This window comes from Cyrtonyx montezumae, unplaced genomic scaffold, assembly GCF_038088225.1.
Source record: "Cyrtonyx montezumae isolate F1298 unplaced genomic scaffold, pur_monq_1.0 scaffold_16, whole genome shotgun sequence".
NCBI classification, from domain to species: domain Eukaryota; kingdom Metazoa; phylum Chordata; class Aves; order Galliformes; family Odontophoridae; genus Cyrtonyx; species Cyrtonyx montezumae.
This window is the reverse complement of record NW_027071892.1, coordinates 10,612,178-10,637,575: the sequence shown is the minus strand read 5'-3', so window position 1 is coordinate 10,637,575 and position 25,398 is coordinate 10,612,178. Positions and strand designations below refer to the sequence as shown.

Sequence of the window (25,398 nt, the reverse complement as noted above, 5' to 3'; positions counted from 1 at the left end):
AACCCGCCCCGCCGCGGCGGTGCCTGCCCCGGGCTCGGCGCGCGGAGCTCGGCGCTCGGAGCGGGGGGGGCGGGGCGCCCGCACCGGGACCGGCACCGGAGCGGCACCGCGACCGGGAGCGGCACCGCCGGCAGCGGGAGCGTCTGTCCCGGATCACCGGCCCCGCCCGCCGCCTCCCGGTACCGAGCCGAGCCCCGCCGGCCCCACCATGATGAAGTTTCGGTTCCGGCGGCAGGGCGCCGAGCCGCACCGAGAGCGGCTCCGCCACGACCTCTTCGCCTTCAGCAAGGTGCGGGCCGGGCGGGGGCGGGACCGCCGGGCGGTGGCGGGGGGGAGGAGGAGGTGGTACCGGAGCAACTCCCCCCCCCCCCCCCGACATTCCCCCGGAGCTGTGTGGGATGCGGGACCCCCAGAGGGCGGGAGCGGAGCGACCCCGGGGCTTTGGGGCGCCGAGGGACGTGTGTGTGTGTGTGTGTGTGTGTTTCGGGGGGGGGTCACACATCGGTGCCTCCCTCTCCAAATCGAGACACCAACCCCCCCCCCCCCTCCGGGCGGCAGCACCCCGGACCCGGGGCGGTAGCTGCCAGCGCGGGGAGTACTGAGGATTTGGGCCCCCCTCGCACCTATAACGTCCCCGACTGTGATTCTCCCCCCCCCTTCGCTTTCCGTGGTATTGCGGGACTGGGGGGGTTCTATGGCCGCCTCCTGCAGCATAGTGACACCCCCGGGTCTGGGGCTGCTTTGCATCCCCGTAACGTGCCCAGTGGCTCTGAGACCACCCCCTACCTGGGGCAGCCCTGTGCCACCGTCTTGCTGTCATTTCTTCCCTCCCCCGTCCCCCCCGGGGTGGGCTCTGTGCCCTCTCCCCGCTGCAGGGGCCCCTCCATCCTTCCCGCCCACAGTGCTGGGATGTCCCCAACTCCGAGGGCAGGAAAACACCGTGCCCTCCTCCCTGGGACACAGCACCATCCCACATTGCTCCCCACGGATTTGGGGTGCCTCAAATCCACAATAGGGTCCCGGCCCCCCACCTCAGCCCACCCCACTGTTGGGGTCTCACCACCGGGCCGTGTCCTGGGGGGGAGGTTATCCCGGGGGGGGGAAGCAGGGTGGCTGCGTGGCGGAAGCCACGAGCGCCCCGGGACGCTGCCTGCCCACCTGCCTCCCATTAAGGTCTTGGGTTTTGTTTTTTTTTCCTTCCTTGCGAGCTCCAAATCTGCCTCAGATTTGCTGTAATTTGGCCCAGAGTGCTCCTTGGCCTCCCGGAGCAGCCTGCTGCCGGATGCGGCCCCGCTGCTGGTGGGAGGAGTGGGGGCTGTGAGCGGGGGTGCAGGTCCTCAGCCACCATCCCCAGTGCCACCGTCCCGTGTGCATCCCCCGTGCCACCATCCTTGGATCCTCCATCAGCCCTCAGTGCCATCGTCCCTGGTAGCACCGCTGCCGCTGGAGCACCATGCAGCAGAGGGTGGGGTGGCTGTCCTTCAGTGAGGGTCTTCTTGCAGTTCTGCTCAGGTGGTCCCATGGGTCCCCATCCCAACACTGTGCTCAAAGTGTCCCCACAATGCCCACCCCAACCCAACCCCCCAACCCCCCCCCCGGTGGCCTTCAGCATCCTGGATCCTGGCGTGCATCCCGTGCAGCCTTTGGGTTGCTGTGGGGGTAATGGGGACCAGCACCCAAATTTGTCCTCAGACTGCTCCCCCCCGTCCCCAAACTGTGCCCAGCCCCTCCCGGAGCAGCATGCCTGGGCACGCTGCTGTCACGGACTTCCTTGGGAAGGTGCCCGCGGGGGCTCAGCGCGGCCGCCGCTGCTCCCTGGCTGGTCCCGCTCTCCTGGTTCTGCACAGCACTGCCAGGAACCCCCGCGTGCTCCTCGGGGTGCTGCTGTGGATGGGGGCATCCCCCGTGCCTTTGGTTGGGAGAGGTTCATCTGTCTGAGGTTAGGGCCATGCTGGTCCTTTGGTGTTATTTGGGCTGGTTAGGTCACTTTGGGGCTGTGGATCCTTCCTGGGTACTGCCATGGCATCCTCAGTGCGTCGCAGGGCCGAGGCTGCGGTGCCTCGGTGCCTCCCTGCTGAGCGGGGGGTGGGGGTGGGGGGGTTAGGGTTTGTGGGGCTGAGCTCTGACCCCTCTGTCCCTGCAGACGGTGGAGCACGGCTTCCCTAGCCAGCCCAGCGCTCTGGCCTACGATCCCCAGCTGCGTGTGATGGCCATCGGCACCAAGGCGGGAGCTGTCAAGCTGTATCCTTTCCTAACCCCCCCCTCTCCAAAAAACAAAAACACTGAGGGGAGGTGTGTGTATGCGGGGGGGGGGGGGGAAGGCGGCCCCCAGCCACGTCCTGGCGGTGTCCGTCCATCCGTCCAGCTGGGCTGCAGCTGTGCTGGGGGGGGAGGGAGGGAAGCATGGAGGGGGAGGCTGGAGCAGAACGGCCGCCTTGTCCTGAACGATGCCCCCGGAGAGGTGATTAGGGGGGAGGAAAATGAACCCAACCAAAAGCCCGGAGCGGGGCGGGATGGATGTGCCCCATCCCGGGATGCTGTGGCCGTGCTTTGTTGTGAGCGGGGAGACGCCGCCGTGCCGCTGGCGGGCGGCCAGGGCTGGATACGGCCGCATCGGGGGCCCCGCGCTGCAGGAATGTGTGCGGGGGAGGGGGGTGGGGGGGTGCTGGGGGGCTGCGTCCCATGTGGGATTCTGTTTTTCTTTTCTAATTTTATTATTATTATTCTTTTCGGAGGGTTGTTTCTCCTTCCTCGCCTCTGTCAGCTTGCTGCCTTCCTGGCTGCGAGATGGCGCTTTAGTGCTGGTCCTGTCCTGGTGCCATCCCGGCCGTGCCATGCTGGGTGTGGGTAGGATGCTCGGGGTCCATCTCTGACCCCAGCGATCTGTGTCCCCTCAGCCTCCGGGGGATCCCAGCGCTCGGTCCCCCCACACTACTACGCAGCTGCGTGTCCCCAGTGCTTCTGTGCCTGCAGCAGGTTTTGGGGACGGGCACTGGGTTGCGTTTGGAGCCTTTTGGTGTTGTGCCACAGGGCTGGCTGCCATCCCCATGCCTCATCCCCGTGGGTCTGCGGCCGCCCCGGGGCTGTGCTTTTGCCCCGCTCCTTGATCCCCGCGGCCCCAACCCGGCTGTCTGGCTCCTCCGGGACGTCCCCAGCGCCGCGGCGGCTCCAGCCTGGCCACGCCGGCGCTGCCAGACAGCTCCCACCTGCCGGGGCCGCCGGGCCGGTTCCCCGTGCTCAGGGCAGCGTGCGGAAACTGCGGGGACGCGTCCATCCCGACCCTGTGTGCAGCTCTGGGGTGCGAGAGGCGATGCTGAAGGTTGGGATCGCGGAGGCAGCCGGCCGGGTGGGCTGTGGGGTCGGTGAGCTGGGGCTGGGAGGCTCCTCGCAGTTTGGGGTGCCGCGGGGGTTATGGGCGCTGAGCATCGTCGCCGGTCCTGCCGCGCTTCCTGCCGAGCGGCGTTGCCGATGGAGGAGCCGGGACCAGTCGGGTGAGTGCGGCCGTGCCGACGCATACCAAACCCCACCCTGCTGAGAAAGAAGGGGGTGGCGGAGGCCAGGATCCGGCCCGGCCCTCGTGTGCCCTCCTGGCCTCGCGCCAACCGCATCCTGACCCGCGGCGGCGGTCGGAAGCGCCGGGCGTGCGGTGACGGCGCGGCGAAGCGCTCGGTGCCGCGGTTGTGCCGCATCGCCGTGCTCGTGGAGCCCGTGGGAAAGCTGGCGGCCGCGGGAGCTCCCAGCGCTGCGGACATTGTCCGTGCCTGAGCGAGCGTGGTTAATTGGGGCCGTCCCCGCGGGTGGGCTCCCCGGCCCAGAGCTGAGAGCGCCGTGGGGCGGCCAGATGGGACAGGGAACCTCTCGGATCCATCCGTGCTCTGGGCTGGGGGGAGTTCAGGGCGCGTCCCACCCCAGAGCTGAGAGCTGGGGCCTCCGGCTCAGCACCGTCCGACCTCATTTCCTCGGCCCCAGCTGCAAACCCTCCGGCTCGGGGCCCTGTGTGCGGGGCTGGGGTGGGCTGGGGGCAGGAAGTGTGCGGGGGGAGCAGCGGGATGAGCACGGCTGGCAGCAGAGCGGGTTGCTCCCAGCAACGCGAGCCGGAGGGCCGTTGCTTGGTGACCCTCGGCAAGGGATCAGGGGACGTGTGTGGGGTGTCAGGGACGTGGGGTGGGAGCTGGGGGAGGGGGGCTTGGCTGTGATGGGAGGTTAACCTGGGCTCAGCAGGTTGGGTGGCATCCTAGAGGAGCTCGGGGGAGGGCCGTGCTGTTTTTGGGGGTTTTGGGGTTTTTTTGCTTTTCCTTAACAGCCCCTCCAGGTACGGTGCTCCTGGCGTGGAGCTGACGGGTTTGCACAAGGAGACAGCCACCGTCACCCAGCTGCACTTCCTGGCCGGGCAGGTAGGTGGGGGGGATCTGTGGGGTCCCACCGAGCCCTGGTGGTGGCCCCCGAAGCTCACCCACTGTTCCCACTCTCCCCCCCCTGCCCAGGGCTGGCTGCTGTCCCTGCTGGATGACAACTCGCTGCACCTCTGGGAGATCTACCAGAAGGAGGGCTGCTCCCACCTGGAAGAGACACGCAGCTTCGGGCTGCCTGCACGCCCAGGGTAGGCATTACACCTCTCCCCCTGCTCTGTGCTGTGCTGGGGCTTGGGGGACCCCCTGCCGGCTTTGGTCCCTGTGGGGTGACCCCACTGTGGGCAGTGATGCCCGTTTCCTTGCCGGGCACATTGGGATGGTGGTGGGTGAAGTCTGCCAGAGTTCACACCCGGTTCTGTGCCGGGTGATGCCTGGTTTGGCTGCAGGGTTTGTGTTGATTGTTTTGCTTAAAGAGGGAAGGGGGGGAAACGTGGAGCGGGGATGGAGTGGAGCAGCTCTGTGGCGTGGGAGCGCTGGGGCAGGGAGCTCCCGGGCTCTGCACACCTGGGCAGTGATAAGGGCACCAGCCCCACACTGGGAATGGTGTGGGGGAGCGGGTGGCTGCGGCCGAGGTGACCTTGATTGGAGATCTGGGGGGGGATGGGAGAACCTTGGCCGAATCTTCCCCCTCTCCCCCTCTCCCGCCCCAGGTCTGGCCACAGTGAAAGCCACATGGCCCTGCGGTGTCTCAGGGGAACCCTTGATTTGTGTGTCCCCTCTGGTGAAGGTCTCTGTTCTCCATGCAGCCCTGATCTCAGGGTGTAATTAATGGCTCAGTAATTGCCTGTCACAACTGAGGCTGATAGTGGTGACCATCCCCATTCCCATTGGGGTGATGCTGGAGCAGGACAGGGGGCTCTTTGGGGTGTCCCTGCTGCTCCCCTCCCTCCTGGCGTTGGGTTTGTGCAGCTGACTCAGTCCTACTCCCCCACAGCTGCTCCCCCAGCATCACACGAGTGACAGTGATCCTGCCCATGTCCCCGGGTGCCGTGGCCTGCCTGGGCACCGAGGGCGGAGCAGTGTACTTCCTCGCACTGCCTGCCCTCGTGCTGCTGGAGGACAAAACTCTCTTCCAGGATGAGATCCTACAAAGGTGAGCACCAGCCCCGTGCCCCCATAACCTCAGTTCCTGACCTTCCCCTCCTCCCTGACCCCTCTGTTCTTCCCCGCCCCGGCAGCGTGCCCGATGATTACCGCTGCGGGAAGGCGCTGGGGCCGGTGGAGTCCATCCAGGAGCACCCTCAGGATGCTGGGAGGCTGCTGATCGGCTACAGCCGGGGGCTGGTGGCCCTGTGGGACCAGAGCACGCGCACCGTGCAGCATCTCTTCCTCGGGAACCAGGTACCCAGGCCGGGCTGGCTCCTTTACAGTAGAGAGGGGTTCATCCTGCCCCTTCCCTCGGTCCCAAGCCCCCCGCTGTCCCCTTCTTGCAGCAGCTGGAGAGCCTGGCCTGGGAGCACAGCGGGAAGAGCATCGTCAGCTCGCACAGCGACGGTGGCTACATGGTGTGGGCAGTGGGCAGCAGCGGGCAGCACACCCAGCAGCCCGTCATGGGCGTCGTCCCCTACGGTGCGTGGGCACCTGCCCCCAAACCCCTCCTGAGAGGCAGCTGGGGGCTCCGGGCTTTGGGGTCACGTTAGAGTTTGAGTGGTGTGACCTTCGTTTCAGGTCCGTTTCCCTGCAAAGCCATCAGCAAAATCCTGTGGCGGACGTGTGAGTCGGGGTAGGTGAAGGCGATGGGGACACGTGGTGCTGGAGGGAGTTTGGGGTGGGGACAGTGCCCCATGGAGCCGTGATCCATCTGCTTCCCCCTGCAGCAACCCCTTCATCATCTTCAGTGGTGGCATGCCGCGGGCCAGCTATGGTGACCGGCACTGCGTCAGCGTGCTGCAGGGACAGAGCCTGGCCACGCTGGACTTCACCTCCCGCGTCATCGACTTCTTCACGGTGCAGGACCCCGAGGTGCCAGAGGGAGGTACGTCCTGCAGCACCAACCCCACAGTCCTCAGGTTGAGGTTTCCATTACCTTCATCCCTCTTTTTTTTTCCCCACCCCCAACAAGGCTTCGAGAACCCCCGTGCCCTGGTGGTGCTGGTGGAGGAGGAGCTGGTGGTGATCGACCTGCAGACGCCGGGCTGGCCCACCATCCCTGCCCCATACTTGGCCCCGCTCCACTCCTCTGCCATCACCTGCTCCTACCACATCTCCAACGTGCCCCTCAAGCTCTGGGAGAGGATTGTCAGCGCTGGGGAGCAGCAGAGCCCACGCCTCTCCTCTGCAGTGAGTGCTGGGGTGGTGGATGTGGAATGTGGGGGCACACAGAGGTGTGATGCTTGGTAACGCTCCTCCAGGCTTGGCCCATCAATGGAGGGAAGAACCTGGCCCAGGAGCCTGCACAGAGGGGTCTGCTCCTCACCGGGTGAGTGCCTCAGGGCAGCTGTGATGTAGGGGGGACCCTCAGTACCAGGAGGGAAGGGGACATCCTCAGCCTCTCCCATGGTGGGATGGGGTGTTGGTGGGAGGAGTGGGATGGGGGTGGTAGAGTGGACCTTTTCTTGCACTGGGAGCTGAAGCCGTGGGGATGCTGCTGGGCTGACAGTCCCCGCTGTGCAGCTCGGTGTCTGGGCAGCAGCATGTCAGCAGTGCGCTGTCCCCATGCTCAGCCCCTCCTGGCACGGCGGCCACCAGCGCACAGGCAGCTCTTGTTAGCCCAGCAGATGCTAATGGCATCATCCCCACCCCGTCCTTCCACCCCCTCCCCAGGCACGAGGACGGCACGGTGCGGTTCTGGGATGCCTCGGGGGTGTCCCTGAAGCCGCTCTACAAGCTGGGCACAGCCAACATCTTCCAGACTGACTGTGAGCACAACGACAGCCTCAACCAGGCGGGAGAGGAGGAGTGGCCGCCGTTCCGCAAGGTGACATCCCCAGAGCCTGGGAGGGCACACACACCATGCCACAGCCCCCAGCACCCCCCCTGCCTCCTGAGGGGGATGTGCTTGTGGGAGCCATCCCAGCTGCACCATGGGGACGTGTCCCCTCGCTCAGGGCGCAGCTGCTGCCTCAGTGACACAAGGGACATTTGTTCTTCACACCCTGACCCATGGGTCTGCCCTGGCCTAGGAGGGGGGACCCTGGGGCGCTGGGGATGCGTGGGGATGGAGCTGCCCTGGGCGTGGTGCTCAGTGCTGCTGGCTGTCCCGTGGGTGTGTGACACTCCTGTCCCCTCTTCTGCAGGTGGGCTGCTTTGATCCCTACAGCGATGACCCCCGTCTGGGCATCCAGAAGATTGCTCTGTGCAAATACACAGCCAAGATGGTGGTGGCCGGCACGGCCGGGCAGGTAGCACCTGGGGACAAGAGTGACACAGGGTGCCCCAATCCCTTCAGCCCCCCCTCCCAGAGGGCTCCCACCCGTGGGTTCACCCTGCAGCCAGGGCACAGGGACCCTCCATGTCCCCCAGCGTCCCCTTGTCCCCTCCCTCCAGGTGCTGGTGATGGAGCTGAACGACGACAAGTCGGAGCACGCCGTCAGCGTGGCTGCGGTGGATCTGCTGCAGGACCGTGAGGGCTTCACCTGGAAGGGCCACGACCGCCTGGCACCCCGGAACGGCCCCATCGCCTTCGCCCCCGGCTTCCAGCCCAGCGTCCTGGTGCAGTGCGTGCCCCCCGCCGCCGTCACCGCCGTCACGCTGCACTCTGAGTGGAACCTGGTGGCTTTTGGCACCAGCCACGGCTTCGGCCTCTTTGATTACCACCGGCGCAACCCGGTGCTGGCCAGGTAAGGCGGTGATGGTCGGGGTCAGGGGACCCCGTGCTGAGGTCTGGGTGCTGAGCGGTGGTGCCGCAGGTGTACGCTGCACCCCAACGACTCGCTGGCCATGGAGGGGCCCCTGTCCCGCGTCAAGTCCCTCAAGAAGTCCCTGCGGCAGTCCTTCCGCCGCATCCGCAAGAGCAGAGTGTCGGGCAAGAAGAGGCTGAACGCCGGCAGCCCCTCCAGCAAGGTGGGCACAGTGCAGGGCTCCAGTCCCCTCCCTGTGCGGTGCGAGCAGCTCCTGACCCCCTCCCCTCCCCCGTTTGCAAGGTGCAGGAGGCCAACGCGCAGCTGGCCGAGCAGGTGGGCCCCCCCGAGGTGGAGATGACGCCGGTGCAGCGGCGCATCGAGCCCCGCTCGGCCGACGATTCGCTCTCCGGGGTGGTGCGGTGCCTCTACTTCGCCGACACCTTCCTCCGAGATGGTGAGAGCCCGCGGGCAGCCCCGGCTCCGGTGCTGTGCCATGGGGTGGGGCTTTCTCATGCTTTTGCTGCCCGTCTCACCCCGCAGCCGCCCACCACGGCCCCACGATGTGGGCAGGGACCAACTCGGGCTCCGTGTTTGCCTACGCCCTGGAGGTGCCGTCGCAGGAGAAGTTTTCGGAGCGGGCGGTGGAGGCGGTGCTGGGGAAGGAGATCCAGCTGATGCACCGCGCGCCCGTGGTGGCCATCGCCGTGCTGGACGGGCGGGGGAACCCACTGCCAGAGCCCTACGAGGTGTCACGGGACCTGGCCAAGGCTCCCGACATGCAGGGCAGCCACTCCATGCTCATCTCCTCGGAGGAGCAGTTCAAGGTGAGCGTAAGCACCGAGGATGGGGCCGGACGTTCCCAGCATGTCTGCTCCGAGTGTCCCCATCTGCTCTGGCAGAAGCAGGCTGGGGTGACCTGAGGGGACGGGGTGGTTCTCGGGACCCCTTTGCTGCATGCTCTTTGGGGCTGCTCTGACTCCTCTCGCCCTCCCCAGGTCTTCACGCTGCCCAAAGTCAGTGCCAAGACCAAATTCAAGCTGACGGCGCACGAGGGCTGCCGGGTGAGGAAGGTGGCCCTGGTCAGCCTGGCCAGCACCGGCGCCGAGGAGCGCGTGGAGAACTGCCTGGCCTGCCTCACCAACCTGGGCGACATCCACATCTTCACCGTGCCCGCCCTGCGGCCGCAGGTGCACTACAGCTGCATCCGCAAAGAGGACATCAGCGGCATCGCCTCCTGCGTCTTCACCAAGCACGGGCAGGGTGAGGGCTCAGCTCCGTGCCACCTCAGTGTCCCCCACCTCTGCAGCCCCTGGGGGGGGGTCCCTGATGCTCTCTGTCCCCCCACACCCCACAGGTTTCTACTTGATTTCACCGTCTGAGTTTGAGCGCTTCTCGCTGAGCGCCCGGAACGTGACGGAGCCGCTGTGCTGCCTGGAGGTGTCCCGGCTGCAGGACACCTCGTGCCTCAGGTGGGTCGGGCCGGGGGCTCCTCACCCCCCCTTGGAAGCTCTCGGTGACGTCCCTCCCTGCATGGTGCCACCAGCACTCAGCTCTCCCCATGTTTCCTTCCAGCAACTCGACGGTAACGCCGAAGGTGCAGCAAGCCAACGGCACGCACATCCCACACAGCCCCGAGGCCAACCATTCCCCCACTGACAGCGACCGTGAGTGGGAAGGGGACGCAGCAGGGCTGGGGGTGGGGACGCACTCTGGAGCTGGGCCCACGGCAGGGGTTGGTGGGGTCCCTTCCACCCAACCACGCTGTGATTCTATGAGGTTCGTGGGGGTGAAGGCTGTGGGATCTCCATCCCCTCCCAGGGTCCCCCGAGGAGCGCCAGGCCACGTTCTCGCCCGGCTCCATTGACTCACCCAACAGCAGCATGGAGAACCCGCTGGACACCACCGGGGACATCACGGTGGAGGAAGTGAAGGATTTCCTGGCGTACGTTGGAGGAGCAGCTCTGGGGTGGGGGGGGGGGCTCAGCAGAGCCCCAACTGCATCTGGTTCATCTGCCCCAGGTCCTCGGAGGAGGTGGAGAGGAACATGAGGAACGCCAGCGAGGACGAGGTGCGACCTGCGGGCATCCTCATCAAGTGAGGTGTGTGGGGGACGGTGTCCTCGGGGGTGGGAGCTCCTTTTCATCCCATTTTCGGCCCTGCACCCGGTGTCCCACATCCCCTTGTCCCCGAGCTCAAGGACCGTGTCTCCCGTAGGCACCGCCGATGCCCGCCCCCCCCCGGCCCATCTCAGCGTTCGGATTCCCGGGATGCGTGGCTCGACTGGACCCCCCCGCCCCTCCCAGCGTAATGTAGACTCATCTCCTCTCTTAACATCCGCGCCCCGGCTCCGCCACGCTCCCCCCACACCTCCATGTCTGGCTGCCGGCCCCAGACCCCCCCAGGCCGGCACTGAGCTGGCGGGGGGGGCCCCACGTTGCACAAACTCTTCCCGGGGAAGATTTTCTTGTTTTATTTCCTTTACACAGTCCGGTGTAGCTGTCCCCTGCTCCAGAGCCCCCAGCCCAGGGGATGCTGCTGGTGGGAGGGGGGGTCGTGATGGCTTTTGTCCCCCTCCCCCCCCAACATGCCTCCTGGTCGTGGTCCCTGGAGGAGGCACAGAACAAAGGGGGGGTCTGGGAGCCCCCAGCACAGCAGCCCCTCTCCCCCCAGACCCATGTCTCTGTTTACATGCCCGGCTCCCTGCAGTTTACAGCCCCTCCTCTGCATGCCACGAGGGTCCGGGCTGCCACATGGGGACTGTCCCCTTCCTGGGACTCTCCTGTCTCTGCTGCTCCCTGGTTGGGCGCTGCAGGGCTCATGGAGGGGGGAGAGGGGGGGTCACAGGTGGCCTTTTTCTCATAGTGGCTTCTCCAAGGGCTATTCTCCAGGCTGGGCTCCCCGCCTGCTGCTCCTCTCTGACACTTAATTCCTGCCACGGGTGGGGTTGGGATGGGATCATGCCTGGGGGTGGTGATGATGCCGACTCTCAGCCCTGTGCAAACCCCCCCCCCCCCCCCCCACCATTCCCTGGGGCTGTCACTGTGCCAAATCCCTGCTGGGCTCCCCATCCCTGCAGGGGCTGTGGCGAAGCAGCTCTGTCCCTGCAGGGCTCAGCCTTGGTGCCCGCCTGTCTCATTCTGGGGATCCCCAGGGCCCTTTTGGCCCCCTCCCCTCAACTCTCTTTTGCGGTACGTGTCTGGTCTGGGCCGGGGGGGGGGGGGGCCGGGAGAGGCAGCGCTGCCCCAGGCCCTGTCCTGGCTGGGGCTGTAGTGTCCCTGGTAGAAATTCCCCCCCCTCCCCCCCCCCCTTTTTTTTTTTTTTGGTAAGATGAACTTAGCATTGTTTAGTTATTAAAAATACTGGTTTTTAATATTGAAAATAAAGCATTTAATATCAACTGCCAGCACGTGGGTGTTGGGGGACCTCGGCTGCCTGGGGCTGGAGGCACTGAGGATGGGCCCAGGGTGGGGAGTGCTGCTGTGCCCCCATACAGGAGCCAGATGGGCACAGTCAGAGCCTGATGAGGTTGTGTGGTGACAATGCAGCCTTTATTGATATGATAGTGATGGGCCAGCCTTGTTGAGGGGGGCGGTCCCATCTCTCCAGGACTACAAAAATGGGTGAGAGCCCCTCGCTCCCCCCCCCCATACAGTGCTCTTTAGCAAAGCATCCTCCCTCCCCAGCTGCAGGGAGATCAGCGCAGCTCTGGGGCAGCAGTGTCCACAAACAGGATGAAGGCAGAACCCTGAGCTGCCCCATGTGCCACAGTAGAGGAGGGAGGGCCAGGAGATGGGAGGATAAGGACACCCCCGTGTGCCCCCCACTGGCCCCAGCTCAGAGAGAAGCGGATCCAGCAGTTGGGCACAGGCATGCGTGGTGCAGGATGCTGGGGGGGGGGGGGTTCAGTGTGGAGCTTTCCCCTTCCCCAGGCCCTTACGCTGGGGGCTTGCGGAACGCACTCCAGGCGTGGAAGCAGCGGGTGAAGGGCCAGGGCTCGTTGCCTTTCCGCACCAAGCGCAGCTTGCGGGGCCGCGTGGGATCCTTGGAGCGCATGTGCTGGATGTAGACCTGGGGCGTGGGACATGATCAGAGCCCACCAGGGATGGCAGAGAGGGGCGATGAAAGTGCCCCAAATTCAGCACGCAGGGCCTTACCTGACACGCTTTGAGGCTCAGCTTGATCTCCACCTGGCTGGTCTGGGTGCCCACCCACATGTAGACCTGCGGAAGGATGTGCAGATGGGCTCAGCCGTGGATCCGGGTGGGCACCACGCAGCCCCACCCCCCACTCACCTCCTGCCCGTTGTCCAGCAGCATGATGTCGTCGTCAGCCAGGTCGTCCTGGCAGAAATCAGAACACTTCTCTGACACAGCAAAATAGCCTTTCTCGTTGGAGCACCTACAGGAGAGCCGGAGGGGAGCGGCACGAGGTCATCAGCACTCAGTGATGGAGAATTTGAGACACAGGGTGCACAGGGATGGACAGACAGCGGGGAGAAGGGCTGTGCCCATCGTGGGGAACCCGAAGGCTCAACCCCCTGGTAAAGGCTGATGTGTCACTGTGGGATGAGGAATGGGACCACCATGTCCTGGGCCAGAACCCACCTGAAGAGCCGGGAGTGCTTCATGTATTCAGCATCTTCATCATAAGGCTTCTGGCTCCCGATGCCCACCCAGAAGAAGTTTTCAGGCTCCTCTCCCTCGTTGATCACCTGCAAGGACAAGGGCAGGGTCAAGGCTGAGTTCTTCCATCCATCACTGCTCTCAGGTAAGGTAGTGCTGAGCTCTCCCAGCCCCGACCCCATCACCTGCTTGCTGTAGGAGTCATCAAACATGTTGTTCATGATGTCCTCGGCCAGCTTGGCCTCGTCAGGGTCAGCAGCTCGACCCACCCACGTGTAGACAATGCCCTGGTTGTCTGTGCTCTCAAAGGGGACCTGTGGAGAGCAGAACATTGGGGCTGGGGATGAGTAGCTGAGCCCCCTTGCTGCTGGGGGAGGATGCTCAGCCTTGAGTGGTACCTTGAGGATGAAGCAGAACTCAGAGTTGAGCAGCCCAGCATCTGTGTTGATCTGGATGCACCTGGAAGAGAATCCCACAAAGCACACTCAGCAGGAGCTGTGGTCCCCCAGTGTTCCTGGGCAGAACTAACAGGACAGGGGGGGCTGACCTGGTGCAGAGGGCTCCGCCGTTGGTGCGGATGTGGTAGAGGCTGGGCTGGGGCGGGCTGGCCTTCTCCTTCCTCTTGCCCCGGTGGATAACGAACCTCCTCTTGAAGTGTGACAGGAACTTGGGGTTCTCCTGCTGCTGGGTCATGCGCACCACCTGTGCAAGGTGGGTGTCAGCAGGGGCATGGGGACCCCAACACAATCCCAAGTTCCAGGTGCACAGGTGGCCGCTGGCTTCATCTCTGCTGCCACCCCCTGCCCTTAGCCCAGCAGGAGAGAGGGGACAGGGGAGAAGCAAGGCCAAGCAGGAGGACCCCATATTCCTCCCTCAGGAGTGGACATGGGAGCCCTTGGAGCTGGGGCTTCCTGGGCTGGGTTATGGAGCAGTTCCCCATGGGCAGTATGGGGGATCCCAGCACAGGGACTCACCTCCAGCTTGCCGGGGAAGAGACTCTCGAACTTCTTCTGCAGGCTGAAGGTGAAGGTGAGCCAGCCCATGTTGGAGGCCTCACGGCCCTGCCAGAAGTACACAATGCACTGGAAGTCTTCTTCAGGTTGTTTCTCCTCCTCTTCTTCCTCAGTCTCCTCTTCCTCTTTGCCTTCACTCTTCTTTTTCTTCTCTTCCTCCTCCTCATACTCCACTGGCACCCAATATCTGAGTGCAGGGACAGAGTTGATGGGGGGATCAGGGCAGGGTGATAGGGGATGGAGGGGCTCAGCAGCCCCAGGAGGGATGAGCTGGGCTCACCTGCAGAGGAAGACGTAGCAGTCGTGCGTGTGGAAGTGTCCGAACTCCTCCTCGGGCAGCCGTGCAAATTTCTTACCCTCCAGCACGAAGCCCTCCATCCCATCCAGGTCCTCGTTCCACTCCTCCATCAGCTGCTCTGCCTGTGGATCCCCACGCACTTGGTCAGCCCGTGGCGCCCCGGGCCCACTGCTGCCATGGGGGACGTCCCCAGCCCTACCTCGCTCAGGGGCATGGGGGGCTGCCGGGGCAGGAAGAGCGCGGTGAGGTCGGCCTTCATCTGGTCCTTCTTCTCGGCGTCCTTGCGCACCTTGCCGGCCAGGCCGCCCTCCTGCAGCACGGTCTCAGCATTGCGAGTGTAGTCCACGTGCAGGACGTCATCCCAGTTCTTGAACTTGGATTTGAACACCTAAACACAGAGGATGTGGGGTAAGGAGGGGGAGCAGGAGCCATCCCTGTCCCTCAGCACTGTGTGTGTCCCCACCTGGCACTCGGTGCCCTCCAGGTTGCGTGTGACCATGGCGTGCTTGGGGCGGTGCAGCATCCCGCACAGCTCCTGGCTCAGCTTCAGTGCTGCTGCCCGCACCAGCCGTGACGACTTCCTCCCGATCCAGATGAAGACGTCGGACCAGCAGTCCAGGATGTACACATTCTTGGTGTCCAGCAGGCTCTGCAGCTAGGGCACCAAGGGAAGAGAGTCAGGCACCTCCTGAGCTTTTTCCAGGCTGGAAAACTCCCCAAAGCCAGCTGGGATGAGCAGAGCATCCTGCACCCAAGGTACCACTGGCTGAGCCTGCCCCAGAGCATGGCTGGAGGCAGGGGGAGAGCAGAACCCATCTCACGGGTCAGACTGGGAGAGCCTCCCTGCCCCATCCCATGTCCTACCAGGCGCATCTCGGGCATCAGATCGGCCTTCAGCCTCTTCTTGTGCTCTACCGACAGCTTGTAGTTGATCTGGGGCAGCTCCAGGTAACCCAGCCCCAAGCCAACCTGCAGAGGGGACAGGGACACAGGGTGAGGGTGGCTGTGGCATACTGATGACCCCACAGGGGGCGGCAGCTCCTCACCTTGTACAGTTTGGGCTTGTGGGGCTGGAAGTCATCGGGGACGCAGGGCTGGATCTCCTCAGGCTGACCCCCCAGCACCTCCCAGAACTCGGGGCTCTCCTGGCCCTCAGTGAGCAGTGTGATCTCTGCTTTGCCCTTGCGCTCATTCTTGTTGATCTTCTCAGCAAAAAGCCTGTGGGAGCACTGGGTGAGGTGGGCTCCCTGCTACCCTGGGGTCCCCAGCACAGTCCCCAGCCCCTACCTGGCCTTGGTGGTGCTGCTCAGCGTGGCCCGGCTGCCCCGCCACACAAAGAGCTCCAGGCCGTGGTCCAGGAGGAAGACAAAGCTGGAGGACACAGACAGAGCAGGTGAGGAAAGGAGCAGTATGAACACTGTCCTCCCCACACTGAGGTCTTCGTGGAGCAGGTGAGGCCGCTACGTGGGGTTTGAACCCCTGGTCTGGCAGAAGGGTGGCTCATTTTCACCCTACAGCTGTAGCCACACTGTCTTGGCTTAGACCTGCCTCCCTCTCCCCTTTTAGGGGCCCATGTGTCCCCTCACTCTTCCCCTGCTCACCGGGGGTCTAGAGATGTCCCTTTCAGTGCCACTGGCTCCAGCTTGACGTTCTTCTTCCCGTAGACACGGTACAGCCTGGGGGGGGAGAGATGGTCGTGGCTGAAGATGGGGCACCACCTGCCCCATGTGTTCCCCCTCCCAGCCACCTGCCCCCAGCCCTACCTGGTGACGTACTGCGTGTCCTCAACCGTGAAGAACCCACTGGCCGTGCCGCCCTCGATGTAGGAGATGTCATTATCAAAAACCTGGGGGCAAAGAAAACGGGATGAGGGTGGGGAACAGAAGGCTGGGAGGTGGAGGGGGGCACTGGGACAGCCTCACCTGGAGGAACTCATCGCTCTCATCCCCCATCTCCTCGCGGATGCAGCGGCACTCGGCCCCCAGGTAGTTGCGCAGGTTGACGGCGTGGATGGCGGAGCACGCCTTCTTGTCCAGAGTGGCCTCCTGCCCAATCCAGTAATAGATCTCCCAGCTGAGAGAGCCATTCTCATCCAGGAAGGTCTGCGAGGAACAGGATGTGAAAAGGGCTGCCAGAATTCCTGGGGATAAAGGGTCTCTGCTCCCCCCTGTGCACCTTAAGCACGATGTAGCAGTCGGCCTCGTAGAACTTCCCATGGAAAGCATCATCCACCAGCGTGGGCACGAAGTTCTCGATCTGCCAGATGCTGAGGCCGGGCAGCTGCCCCACGTCCTCGCTGAAGAACTCTGAGTAGTCCAACTGTGGCTTCTCCAGGCCCTGGTCCCAGCGGCGCGCCTTCAGGTCTGGGACCTTCGCTTCCCCGCTCTCCTGTGGGGACAGGGATGGGTCACCCACGTGGGACCCCCTGTGGTGGGACAGGGCTGGATGCACACCTACCTCTATCTTCTTGTTCTTCTCCTGGGCCACATCTGACATCCCCTTCAGCACCTGCTTGGCTTGGTCATCCTGGGCTGAGTCCTTACGCCGCCGCAGCCGCATCTTGCGGGCCAGCGGGTCCTTGGTGCCACCCCCTGGGGACATTGGGATGGGGTGAGAGGCAGCGGGACCCCTCAGGCACGGCATGGGGCTGTGCCTCCTTGTCTACTTGCCTGCTGCAGCAGCTGCCACGGTGGCTGGTGAGGCTCCAGCCAGGCGGAGCTGGTTCTGCAGGGAGAAGTCGATGTTGTACCACTCTGACGTCCGCTCTGCCGGCTTTGGGGGCATCACCAGGTTGGGGTTCTCACGCACATCCAGGACCTGCCAAAGGGATGGGAGACCTCGGTTCTCTGAAGCACAGAGATACTGAAGGTGTGGGGTGGGGTGGGGTGGGAGAGCTCAGCACTCTGCAAGCTCTGGGGAGGTGATGGGGGACCTCGTGCCCAGGCTGCAGGCAGTGCCCTGCCCTCCCCCCATCCCTCAGACCCCCGGGGCACGCAGGGTGCTGTGCTCTCACCTCCACATCTGTCAGGAAGTGGATGGCCTCTGGCAGCGTCACCAGGCGGTTCTTGTTCAGCACTAACTTCCGTAGCTTGGAGCACCTGTGGGGCAGGGAATGCTGAGCCAGGGCTGGGTCAGGGTCGTATTCTTCAGGGATGCCACAGGACCATCCATCCCTGTCACCTCCCAGCTCCACATGTCTGCTCTTGGCGACAGCACAAGCCTGGCTGGGGGCTGCCCGCTACCTGCACAAGCTCTCAGGGATGAGCTCCAGGTTGTTGTCAGCTGCCATGAACTCCTCCAGGTTGGCAAGCTTGCCGATGCCCGAAGGGATCCCGTCGAAGTCGAGCTTGTTGGAGTTGAGGTACATCTTCTTCAGCTTGGTCAGCTTGCAGATGGCCGACTGGGGAAGGAAGGGGGAGGCGGTGGGGCGAGGGCTGGAGCCGCAGCCGGGACACGATGGAGGGGTGGGGACACAACGGAGGGACAGGGACGGCACGCACAGGCAGGGAGGTGAGCTGGTTGCGGGACAGGTTGAGGGTCTCCAGCTGTGTCCACTGGTCGATGCAGAGGGACAGCTCGGTGATCTGGTTGCTGCTGAGGTTGAGGCGCCGCAGGCTGCCCAGCGTGTAGAGACACTCAGGAACACGGCTGAGGTCGTTGCAGGACAGGTCCACATCTGGGGGACAAAAGGGGCTGAGGCCACCAGGACACACACCAGGACAGCCCCGGCGCAGTGCCCTGATGCAGCCCTACCTGCCAGGTTGACCAGGCTCTCCAGGCTGGTGGGCAGGTTGCTCTGCATGCGCTGTGTGTTGCGGAGGTGCAGGGTCTGCAGAGCTGTCATTGCTGGGAGCTGCCTGTGGGTCACAGAGGGCATCAGCGTACGGCCCAGCACGGCCTCAGCATCTTGGGAACTGACCTCAAAACAGAGCCGTACCGGAGCTGTGCGTGCAGCAGAGGGTTGTCATTGAGGATGAGGGTCTGGAGGTGCACCAGGCGTCTCATCTGTGGTGGGAGGCTGTCCAGCTTGTTGCTGCTCAGGTCGAGGTAGAGCAGGTCCGTGAGGTTGATGAAAAGCTGGTTGGGGATGGTCTCGATGCTGCAGGGACATGGGGACCTTCAGGGTGGCCCTGGGTGTGCACTGCATCCAACCCAGAGCGGGGGACCCAGAGTGAAATGGGGAGTGGAGGTGAGTGGTGGAGGTGGTCACGGCCAGGGGGGAGCTGTGCTTGCCAGGAGCCCCACCTGTTGTGGCCGAGGTTGAGCACCAGCATGTTCTTGGCATTCTCCAGCTCCCGGGGACACTCGGTCAGCTGATTGTGGCTCAGGTCCTGGAGGATGAAAGCAGGCATCATCCTTGGTCCTTGGGTGGGTCCCCCATCCCACAGATACTAGGCATCCCCCAAGGACCACAGGGGGCCTTTGAGACCACGCTCCAGATGCTCTTCAGTCCCACATGTGTTCTTGAAGGGCACAAAGAAGCAGGACCAGGAGCCCAGGCTGAAGCTCTTGCTGTGGGGAAAGGCAGCACAGAGACTCAGCACTTACCAGCACTGAGAGGTCCTCCAGCTGGAAGATGTCATCAGGGACTCCCGAGTTCTTCAGGCTGTTTGCACGTGCCACGATTGCCTTCAAAGTGGACAGAGAGGAATGACTGCAGCCACCACCTGGCTCCAGCACCTGCTGAGCCCCTCGGGAGGACCAGGGGCCACCCTTGTGTGGCCAAGAATTGCTCAGGGACAGTGTCCCCACTGCATGGGATGCACAATGAGACACTCACCCGGAGGCAGGGCAGGCCGGAGAGCTCGCCATGGAGCGTGGTAAGGCTGTTGTGGCTGACAGACAGGTGCTCCTGCAGGGAAGCAGGACAAAAGCTCCAGTGAGCAGTGAGGGGAGCAGAGCTCAGCCCTGACCTGCATAGGGCTGCTGGGGTCCCAAACTGGCTGGGGTGTCCCAGCATGTCCATAATGTGCTGAGGGCACCACCAGAGCAAAGCTCAACCACGGGCTCCACCAAGGGCTAGGCACTGAACTCAAGCTGCCAGGGAGCAATGCCAGCCAGCTGCTGGCTACTGCTTTTTTTTTTTTTTTTTTTTTCTGCCTTTGCTAGAAGAGCTCAACCCCCTTAATTCTCCCCATAAACTTTCACCCTTCTCTTCTATTAACAGGCAGAGGAAGAAAGCGTGGTTCCTGATCTGGTTTGGTAAGAAAACAAGGTGAAACCCAGCCCACCCCTGACTCAGCCCCTTTCCTAACAGCTCCTGCATCCAATTTCAACCACACTTCCTCGCTCAGTCCTATTATTAGACACTGGCACATGAGGTGGGCAGACAGCAGGTTCCTGACTCCGCAGCCCCCCCCAAGTGCCCCATCCCCTCCTGCTCACCAGCTTCTGCAGGGCAGCGAGCTCCTCGGGCAGGTAGCAGAGCCCTGTGTGGTTCAGCTTCAGCCAGCGCAGGCTGGTCATCGCCTTCACATGCTCTGGGAAGTAGCCACCCTGCAAAGGCATGAGGGTGAGAGAACTGCACGAGCTGTGGGGCAACAATGGAGAGATAGGGCTGGTGCTGTGAGGCATCTGAGGGACAGATCACCCAGCACTGTGGCACTGGGGACTGGGATCACCCAGCCCCATGAGAATGGGATTTAAGGACGGGATCATCCAGTCCTATGGGATGGGGATCTGGGGACTGAGGTCACCCAGGTTTTTTTTTGGAAATGGGATCTGCATACTGAGATCACCCAGCCCTATGGGACTAGGACCTCAGGACTGACATGCCAACTCTATGGGACTGGGACCCAAGGACTGAGATCACCCAACCCTACAGGACTGGGATTTAGGGTTGACATCACCTGGTCCTATAGGACACAGACTGGGGAGCTGCCACCTCCCAGATTTCCAGGGCGCTAGGTGTGGATGTCCCGAAGTCTCTCCCATAGCAGGAACTGCCAGCCCCCCCTGGGGTCAGGACCACGACCAGGGCTGGGACTGCCCGGCCCTACCGGGGATCTCCGGGCCTGGCAGGGCGCGGCCAGGCCTGCGCTCCCCACCCAGCGCCGTGGCACTGCCCCCCGGCTCTCTCCCCACTCCGCCCGCCCCTAAGCCGGGTACCGCCCCCGGCGCTCCCCCCGCACCTTGAAGTCGTTACCGCTGAGGTCGACTCCTCGGACGAAGGGCAGTACCCCGGTGGCCGCCATGGCTGCGGGAAACCCGGCGGGGCGCGGCGCCGCCCCGCGCTGACGCTCTTTGGAGGCGGGGCCGAGGAATGCCGCATTCTGATTGGCTGAGCCGCGAATCGCGGGCGCGCCGGCACGCGCAGCTTGTCCGCCCCGCTGGGGGCAGCGGGTAAGCGGGTGGGGGAGGGGAGGGGAGGGGAGGGGAGGGGAGGGGAGGGGACGGGCCGGGGTTGGGGGGTACCGGTAGGGTTTGGGGAGGAGGAGGAGGAGGTAGCCTTCGGTAGTCCCCGTTCCCCTGTGGTGTTCGCTGTCCTAGCTTTGCTGCCCTTGGCAGCTCGCTGAAGGGGAGTGTGTGTCTGCCGGCCCCTTCCGAGTACCGGTGCGGTCCCCTCTTTCCGTGCCGGTGCCGGTGCCGCCCCGCGTGTCGGCGGGGAGCGTTGGTGTAACGCGGGGCGAGGGGGCTGGATCCTTATCGACGTGACCCTCGGTCCGGCCCGGCGGCAGCGGGAGCCTTGGGCCTGAAGGTCAGCGGGGGCCGGCTGCCCCAGGAGCTCGCGTCGTGCCGGCCCCTGCGCCGCGCTCCGGGTGTCCTTGCGGTGCCGGCTCGCACCGCACCGTGCCTCTTCCCTCCCGCAGGTGACCATGGCTGAGTTCGCGCAGCAGCGTGGCAAGAGGAGGGACGACAGCGGGCTGGGCAGCGTCCTGGACCTGCTGCTGGCCAACGCCAGGCTGGTGCTGGGCGTCAGCGGCGCGGCCGTGCTCGCCATCGCCACGCTGGCCGTCAAAAGGGTGAGACTGGGGGCGGGGGGGAGATCTCTTTGCTCTTCTGGCAGCGGGGCTGCTGATTGTGGGGCTTTCCACCCTCATATCTGTCATGTGTCCCTGTGTCTGCGTGAGCAGCTGTGTCTAGAATAGTGTAGAGTGAGGCTGTTTGGGGACTGCAGCCCCCCACACTCAGCGCGGTCGGGATGGGGGAGCCCCCACTCCGTGCCCTGTGGGTGGGATGTGGGTTTTGTGGACCACTCATACATCCTTTCCACGTCTGTCCCACCAGCTGATAGATCGAGCCACGAGCCCTCGTGAGGAAGGTGATCCCAAAGCTGAGCAGAAGACCCTGGAGGAGAGCTGGAAGGACTTGGCCTTGATCAAGGCAAGCCAAAAACCTCCTAAGAAGCAGAGAAGGGAAGACCTCAGTGAGCCCCTGCTCTCTCCGGCTGCACCGCCGGCACCAGGTGATGCTTCTGGTGAGCACATGTGGGTGAAGCTCGCCTCGGCTGGCCGTGCCTGTGCCTGGGAGCTGGGCTTTATTTTTAGCTCAATGGCTGGAAAGCTGACCTGATTGTGTCTGCCCCCTCGGGAAGCTCCCAAGCTGCGGCCCCTTTTTCGGCATTGCCTCAGTGTCAGCGCCTCTGATAACTCCCAGCTGTCTCAGCCAGCTGACTGTGGCTGCCCTGCCTTTGTTTCCTGCTGAAGGGTGCTTGGATTTTGGGGCAGCTCTGTCCGGGGAGGAAGACATGCCTGTGAACTGCTGCAGGCAAGGGCTGGCTTGCCCGGCTGGCTGCAAAGGCAGAGTTTTCTGAGTAGGAAAGCAGCCCATCCTGGTGCTGGGCCAGCGCTGCACTGAGCGGGGTTGATTGAGGGCTCAGAGGTTGGGGGGTGGCAGGGCAGGGGTGAGCAGTGGGGCTGAGATTTGTGAGGGACCCTGGTAATTTGTGCTTCGTCTGGCTGCTGCTGCTTAGCCAGGCTTTCCCACCTCTAGCTGGGGTGTAACACCAGGTGCTGTTGGGTTTTGGGTTTGGATTGAGCCCTGTGTTGTCTGAAAAGTGCTGTCAGAGCACTCTGTGCCTCTTGTGGCCAAAGGCTGAGAGCTGGGACTTCAGCACATGCTTTCTCTATGGCTGATGTGCCCAAAGCCATGACTTCTTCCTTGCCTTTGCCCCATCCCCTTTTTGCAGAACTCAGGGCCTGCCCCGTGACCCCGGAGCCTCCTCAGGTCGACTCCAGCCCTCCCCGCTGCCTCACGCTGCAGGAGAAGCTGCTCTCACACTCCAGCACCCACCTCCCCATGCCTGAGGAGCAAGTGGCAGTCGCCCAGCAGCTGGCCTGCAGCATCTGCGCTGAGCTTCAGAGCTTCATGCGGAGCAAGTGCCCAGAGTTGCCCTTTGGCGGCCTCTTCCTCAGTGGTCCCCTGCTCGATGGCCTCGGGGCTCTTGCTGCTGACCACATCCACTTCATGCTGCCAGTAGTCCTCGACGCCACCCTCTGGAGCCTCATCCCAGGAGAGGACACCGTCGTGAGAAACCCCCAGTACTGGCTGATCAAAAGGACTGACCTGGAGTATTTCCCTCGTGGGCACAGCCCCTGGGACAAGTTTCTTGTGGGCCAGTACCTCTCCTCCAATGTGCTCAACGAGACCCTCCACAAGATGCTGGTGGCCTCCATCAACTGGCCAGCCATTGGCAGCCTGCTGGGGACAGTCATCCACCCGCTCGTGGCCTCCCGGGAGCTGAGGCTGGATGTCAAACACCATCAGGTTGAGCTGAGCATTGCCATCTTCCCAGTGGTGGAAATGGAGGGCAAGGTTCTTCTGGCTGCTCCTCCTGAAGGACTGGTGGAAAACCTCTGGCTTGAGAGCTTTGGCAGGGCGGAGGTCTTGAAGGTGAAGGAGCTGGATGCTGGTGATGCTGGGGCTCGGCAGCACTGCCTCTGCATCCTGAATGGTGTCTGCAGGAGCCATCCTGCCCTGCACAAGCTGAGTGGCAGCCCCTTGGCACACGTCATCCTTCACCTGAGTACCACTGAGTTGGACTGGGCAGAGGAAAGCCTTGCCACCAGGTTCCAGCAAGTGCTCGAGGAGCTGGTGGGCTACCTGGAGAATGGGGTCCTGCCTTGCTACTTCAACCCCAAAGTCAACCTTTTCTGTGAGCTGTTGGAAGAGGAAATAGAGGAGATGGGCTTCTTGCTCTATAGGGCCGTGTCTGAGCCAGGACTCCTGCTGACACAGAAGTGACTGGTGCAGTGGGAGCTCCTGGTCCTGGGGCGTTCCTCAGCTGTCCGGGTTGCAATGCTTCTAGTTGACTAGTCGGTAAGAGGCCAAGTTCTTGCACTTTATGAACAGAAGTATTTCCTTTCTGAATAAAACGTGCCTGAGAGAAATGGGGGATGGTGTAAGAAGCCATCTGCTGTGAGGCTCTGCCTTACCCCCACTGAATGCAGCCCCTAAAGCTAAATCCCATCTGCTGGTAAAAAGTTTGGCTGCAGGATCCCAGCAAGCTGCTCCATCCCAGCCTGCCATCCCAACCTCCAGGCTCCCTCTGTGCTCCAAGCAGAGACCTGAGTGGTTTGGAGCTTCCCCTGTCCCTTGGGGCAGCCTTGATGCTGTTACAGACCTCGTGGCTTGTGGCATCCTGGGTGCTGTGTGGGTCCTCCTGTGAGCACCGAGCTCAATCACACAGTGCCATAGGGTGAGGTTGGAACTTTGTTCCTTGCCAGGGCTGCACTGGGATGTTGCCAACCTGAAATAAAACCTGAGCAATGGCTGTGTGGCTGCCTGGGTACTGTAAGGTAATGCCATAGCAGGGTTACTCTTTGGAAATCCTTTCAGGTGCCAAATAGCAGCCCAAGCTCAGCCCTGCCTGGCTGTTCTGCCAGCATCAGCTCTGCCCCAAGGAGGGGTCTCCGTGGCCCATTCTCAGAGCTGCTGTGCTGCAGCATGGGCTGGCAGCCAGTGGATGCCAGTGCCATCTAACAGGCCATGGTGTCCCCTCCCAGCCTGTCAAGTGACCTTCTCATGTATGTATTGCTGCTGTCGTAATGTCCTGTTGCCCTGAAGCCTTGTGGTGTGGGGCAGGAAAGGACAGGATTGATGCACAGAGCAGAGTGCTTGCAAGAACTCAAGTGGTGGTTTGTGCTTTTCATGGTTTGTTTTGTTTGAGTATTTTTTGTTGTTTTTTTTTCTTTTTCCTTTGAGTAGCTGGTAGGTTTTGTTTCTGACTGTAATCCAAGCATGAAGGAATATGTTCTTGTATTTAATGGGAAGAGTTATGTTGTTTTTGCACACTGGTAGGGATGGTGAAATCCTGTGGACTTCAGTGTGAGCATCTGTTGTGGTTTAGTTTTCTTTGCAGCTATCTTGTTCGTGGGAGGGAAAAAAAAGCACTGTGCCTTTCCTCCCAGTCTGAAGACTACTTGGTTTGTTCCTTTGAGCAACTTCCCAGGTGTTAGTGATGAGAATAAATCCTTGCTGTGTGCACTGGTTCTCTCGTTCTCAGATGTTTCGTGTCTGTCCTGTGGTGAGGGCTGAAGCTGTGCTCCTGCTGTGGCAGAGTTCCTGGGGTGTACCCTGTACAGAGCTTGGCAGCACTTGGGCCCCATGGTGCACAGTTTTTCTCTTCCAGACCACCACGTAAAGCACCCTGTGCTCCTGCTGCTTGCAGAAGCATCCAGTGCTGTCTGGATGCTGAGCTCTTGCTCTTTAACCAGCAGCCCTAACTGCTCAGCTGCCTGAATGCTAACCAGGGTGAGAGCAGTAAAGCTGCTAAGGGCACACGCCATCAGCAATGCTAAACCTGTGTGCTATGCACTGCTTACTGCTGCTGTTTGGAAGCTGCTGCCCAGCTCTAGCTGTGCCTTAGCCTGCTCACTGATTGCATTACGAAGCCTTCCAATCCTGTTATTTTAAACAGTACTTCTGTATTTTTAGGTTACAGCTGTTAACAGTGGGAGTAGTGACAGGTACAGACAAATGCAACATAGGTTCTCCTGACTGTACTCTGTAGGTCTAGGCCTGACAGCAATGGACTTCTGTAGACTTGAAAGCTCTTCTTTCTTGTGCAGAGCTGAACATGAACCTGTGCTCCTGTTCTCTGCCCTGCTTTGAGCTATCCACTAGGCAGTGCTTCAGCCTCCTGCCCACTCCGGTTTGCTTCATGCATCACCTTAGTACTGACCCATGGGAATGGCTTTCTGCTTCTTAGAAGCAGCATCCTGAGCAATGCTGGAGGCCCTGGGGGAGCAGCTGAGCACTGTCCTCTGCCAGAAGAGGACAGTGGAGTTTTGTGGAGCTACTTGCTTTGATGTAGAGAAAGCCCTGAGAGGG

At 62.7% G+C, this 25,398-nt stretch overlaps 3 protein-coding genes across 4 annotated transcripts; 2 read left to right on the top strand and 1 right to left on the bottom strand.

Annotated features, from left to right (window-relative positions):
• Positions 1-145: 145 nt before the first annotated feature.
• Positions 146-10,292, top strand: LLGL1 (LLGL scribble cell polarity complex component 1). Its single transcript, XM_065732787.1, has 22 exons — positions 146-289; positions 2,144-2,241; positions 4,313-4,394; positions 4,485-4,600; positions 5,347-5,505; positions 5,591-5,753; positions 5,846-5,981; positions 6,081-6,135; positions 6,230-6,387; positions 6,475-6,692; positions 6,764-6,831; positions 7,176-7,329; positions 7,649-7,753; positions 7,899-8,191; positions 8,261-8,414; positions 8,495-8,648; positions 8,735-9,018; positions 9,190-9,454; positions 9,549-9,663; positions 9,767-9,858; positions 10,013-10,136; positions 10,214-10,292. The coding sequence occupies exons 1-22, from the start codon at positions 209-211 to the stop codon at positions 10,290-10,292; spliced, it is 3,153 nt and encodes a 1,050-aa protein (XP_065588859.1). The 5' UTR covers positions 146-208.
• Positions 10,293-12,112: 1,820 nt separating this feature from the next.
• On the bottom strand, positions 12,113-20,323 carry FLII (FLII actin remodeling protein). Its single transcript, XM_065732807.1, has 31 exons — positions 20,259-20,323; positions 19,513-19,623; positions 18,908-18,979; positions 18,676-18,756; positions 18,373-18,458; positions 18,065-18,226; positions 17,881-17,984; positions 17,628-17,803; positions 17,370-17,527; positions 17,141-17,225; positions 16,793-16,944; positions 16,755-16,756; positions 16,585-16,718; positions 16,303-16,515; positions 16,050-16,229; positions 15,891-15,973; positions 15,729-15,803; positions 15,415-15,498; positions 15,174-15,345; positions 14,992-15,096; positions 14,591-14,782; positions 14,327-14,515; positions 14,110-14,249; positions 13,791-14,016; positions 13,364-13,518; positions 13,215-13,275; positions 13,002-13,130; positions 12,799-12,905; positions 12,487-12,592; positions 12,349-12,414; positions 12,113-12,262 (listed from the first exon to the last, which is right to left on the bottom strand). Exons 1-31 carry the CDS (start codon positions 20,319-20,321, stop codon positions 12,128-12,130), a joined length of 3,804 nt encoding a protein of 1,267 aa, XP_065588879.1. The 5' UTR covers positions 20,322-20,323; the 3' UTR covers positions 12,113-12,127.
• A 619-nt stretch (positions 20,324-20,942) lies between these two features.
• Positions 20,943-23,456, top strand: MIEF2 (mitochondrial elongation factor 2). 2 transcript variants are annotated; one of them, XM_065732799.1, is made up of 3 exons: positions 20,943-21,089; positions 21,355-21,532; positions 22,256-23,456. In XM_065732799.1, exons 1-3 carry the CDS (start codon positions 20,943-20,945, stop codon positions 23,308-23,310), a joined length of 1,380 nt encoding a protein of 459 aa, XP_065588871.1. In that variant the 3' UTR covers positions 23,311-23,456. The 2 variants fall into 2 exon arrangements, with proteins under 2 accessions (XP_065588871.1, XP_065588870.1); XM_065732798.1 differs by having other exon boundaries at positions 21,355-21,544.
• The last annotated feature ends 1,942 nt before the right edge of the window (positions 23,457-25,398 follow it).

Excerpts from the sequence above, each read along its gene's own strand:
- LLGL1 (XM_065732787.1), top strand. The coding sequence starts at position 209 with ATGATGAAGTTTCGGTTCCGGCGGCAGGGCGCCGAGCCGCACCGAGAG. Across the intron at positions 8,415-8,494 it reads CCGGCAGCCCCTCCAGCAAG|GTGCAGGAGGCCAACGCGCA; the intron begins GTGGGCACAGTG and ends CCCGTTTGCAAG. Across the intron at positions 9,664-9,766 it reads CAGGACACCTCGTGCCTCAG|CAACTCGACGGTAACGCCGA; the intron begins GTGGGTCGGGCC and ends GTTTCCTTCCAG.
- FLII (XM_065732807.1), bottom strand. The coding sequence starts at position 20,321 with ATGGCGGCCACCGGGGTACTGCCCTTCGTCCGAGGAGTCGACCTCAGC. Across the intron at positions 15,346-15,414 it reads AGCAGCACCACCAAGGCCAG|GCTTTTTGCTGAGAAGATCA; the intron begins GTAGGGGCTGGG and ends GTGCTCCCACAG. Across the intron at positions 15,097-15,173 it reads ACAAGCCCAAACTGTACAAG|GTTGGCTTGGGGCTGGGTTA; the intron begins GTGAGGAGCTGC and ends TCCCCTCTGCAG.
- MIEF2 (XM_065732798.1), top strand. The coding sequence starts at position 20,943 with ATGGCTGAGTTCGCGCAGCAGCGTGGCAAGAGGAGGGACGACAGCGGG. Across the intron at positions 21,090-21,354 it reads CCACGCTGGCCGTCAAAAGG|CTGATAGATCGAGCCACGAG; the intron begins GTGAGACTGGGG and ends CTGTCCCACCAG. Across the intron at positions 21,545-22,255 it reads GGCACCAGGTGATGCTTCTG|AACTCAGGGCCTGCCCCGTG; the intron begins GTGAGCACATGT and ends CCCTTTTTGCAG.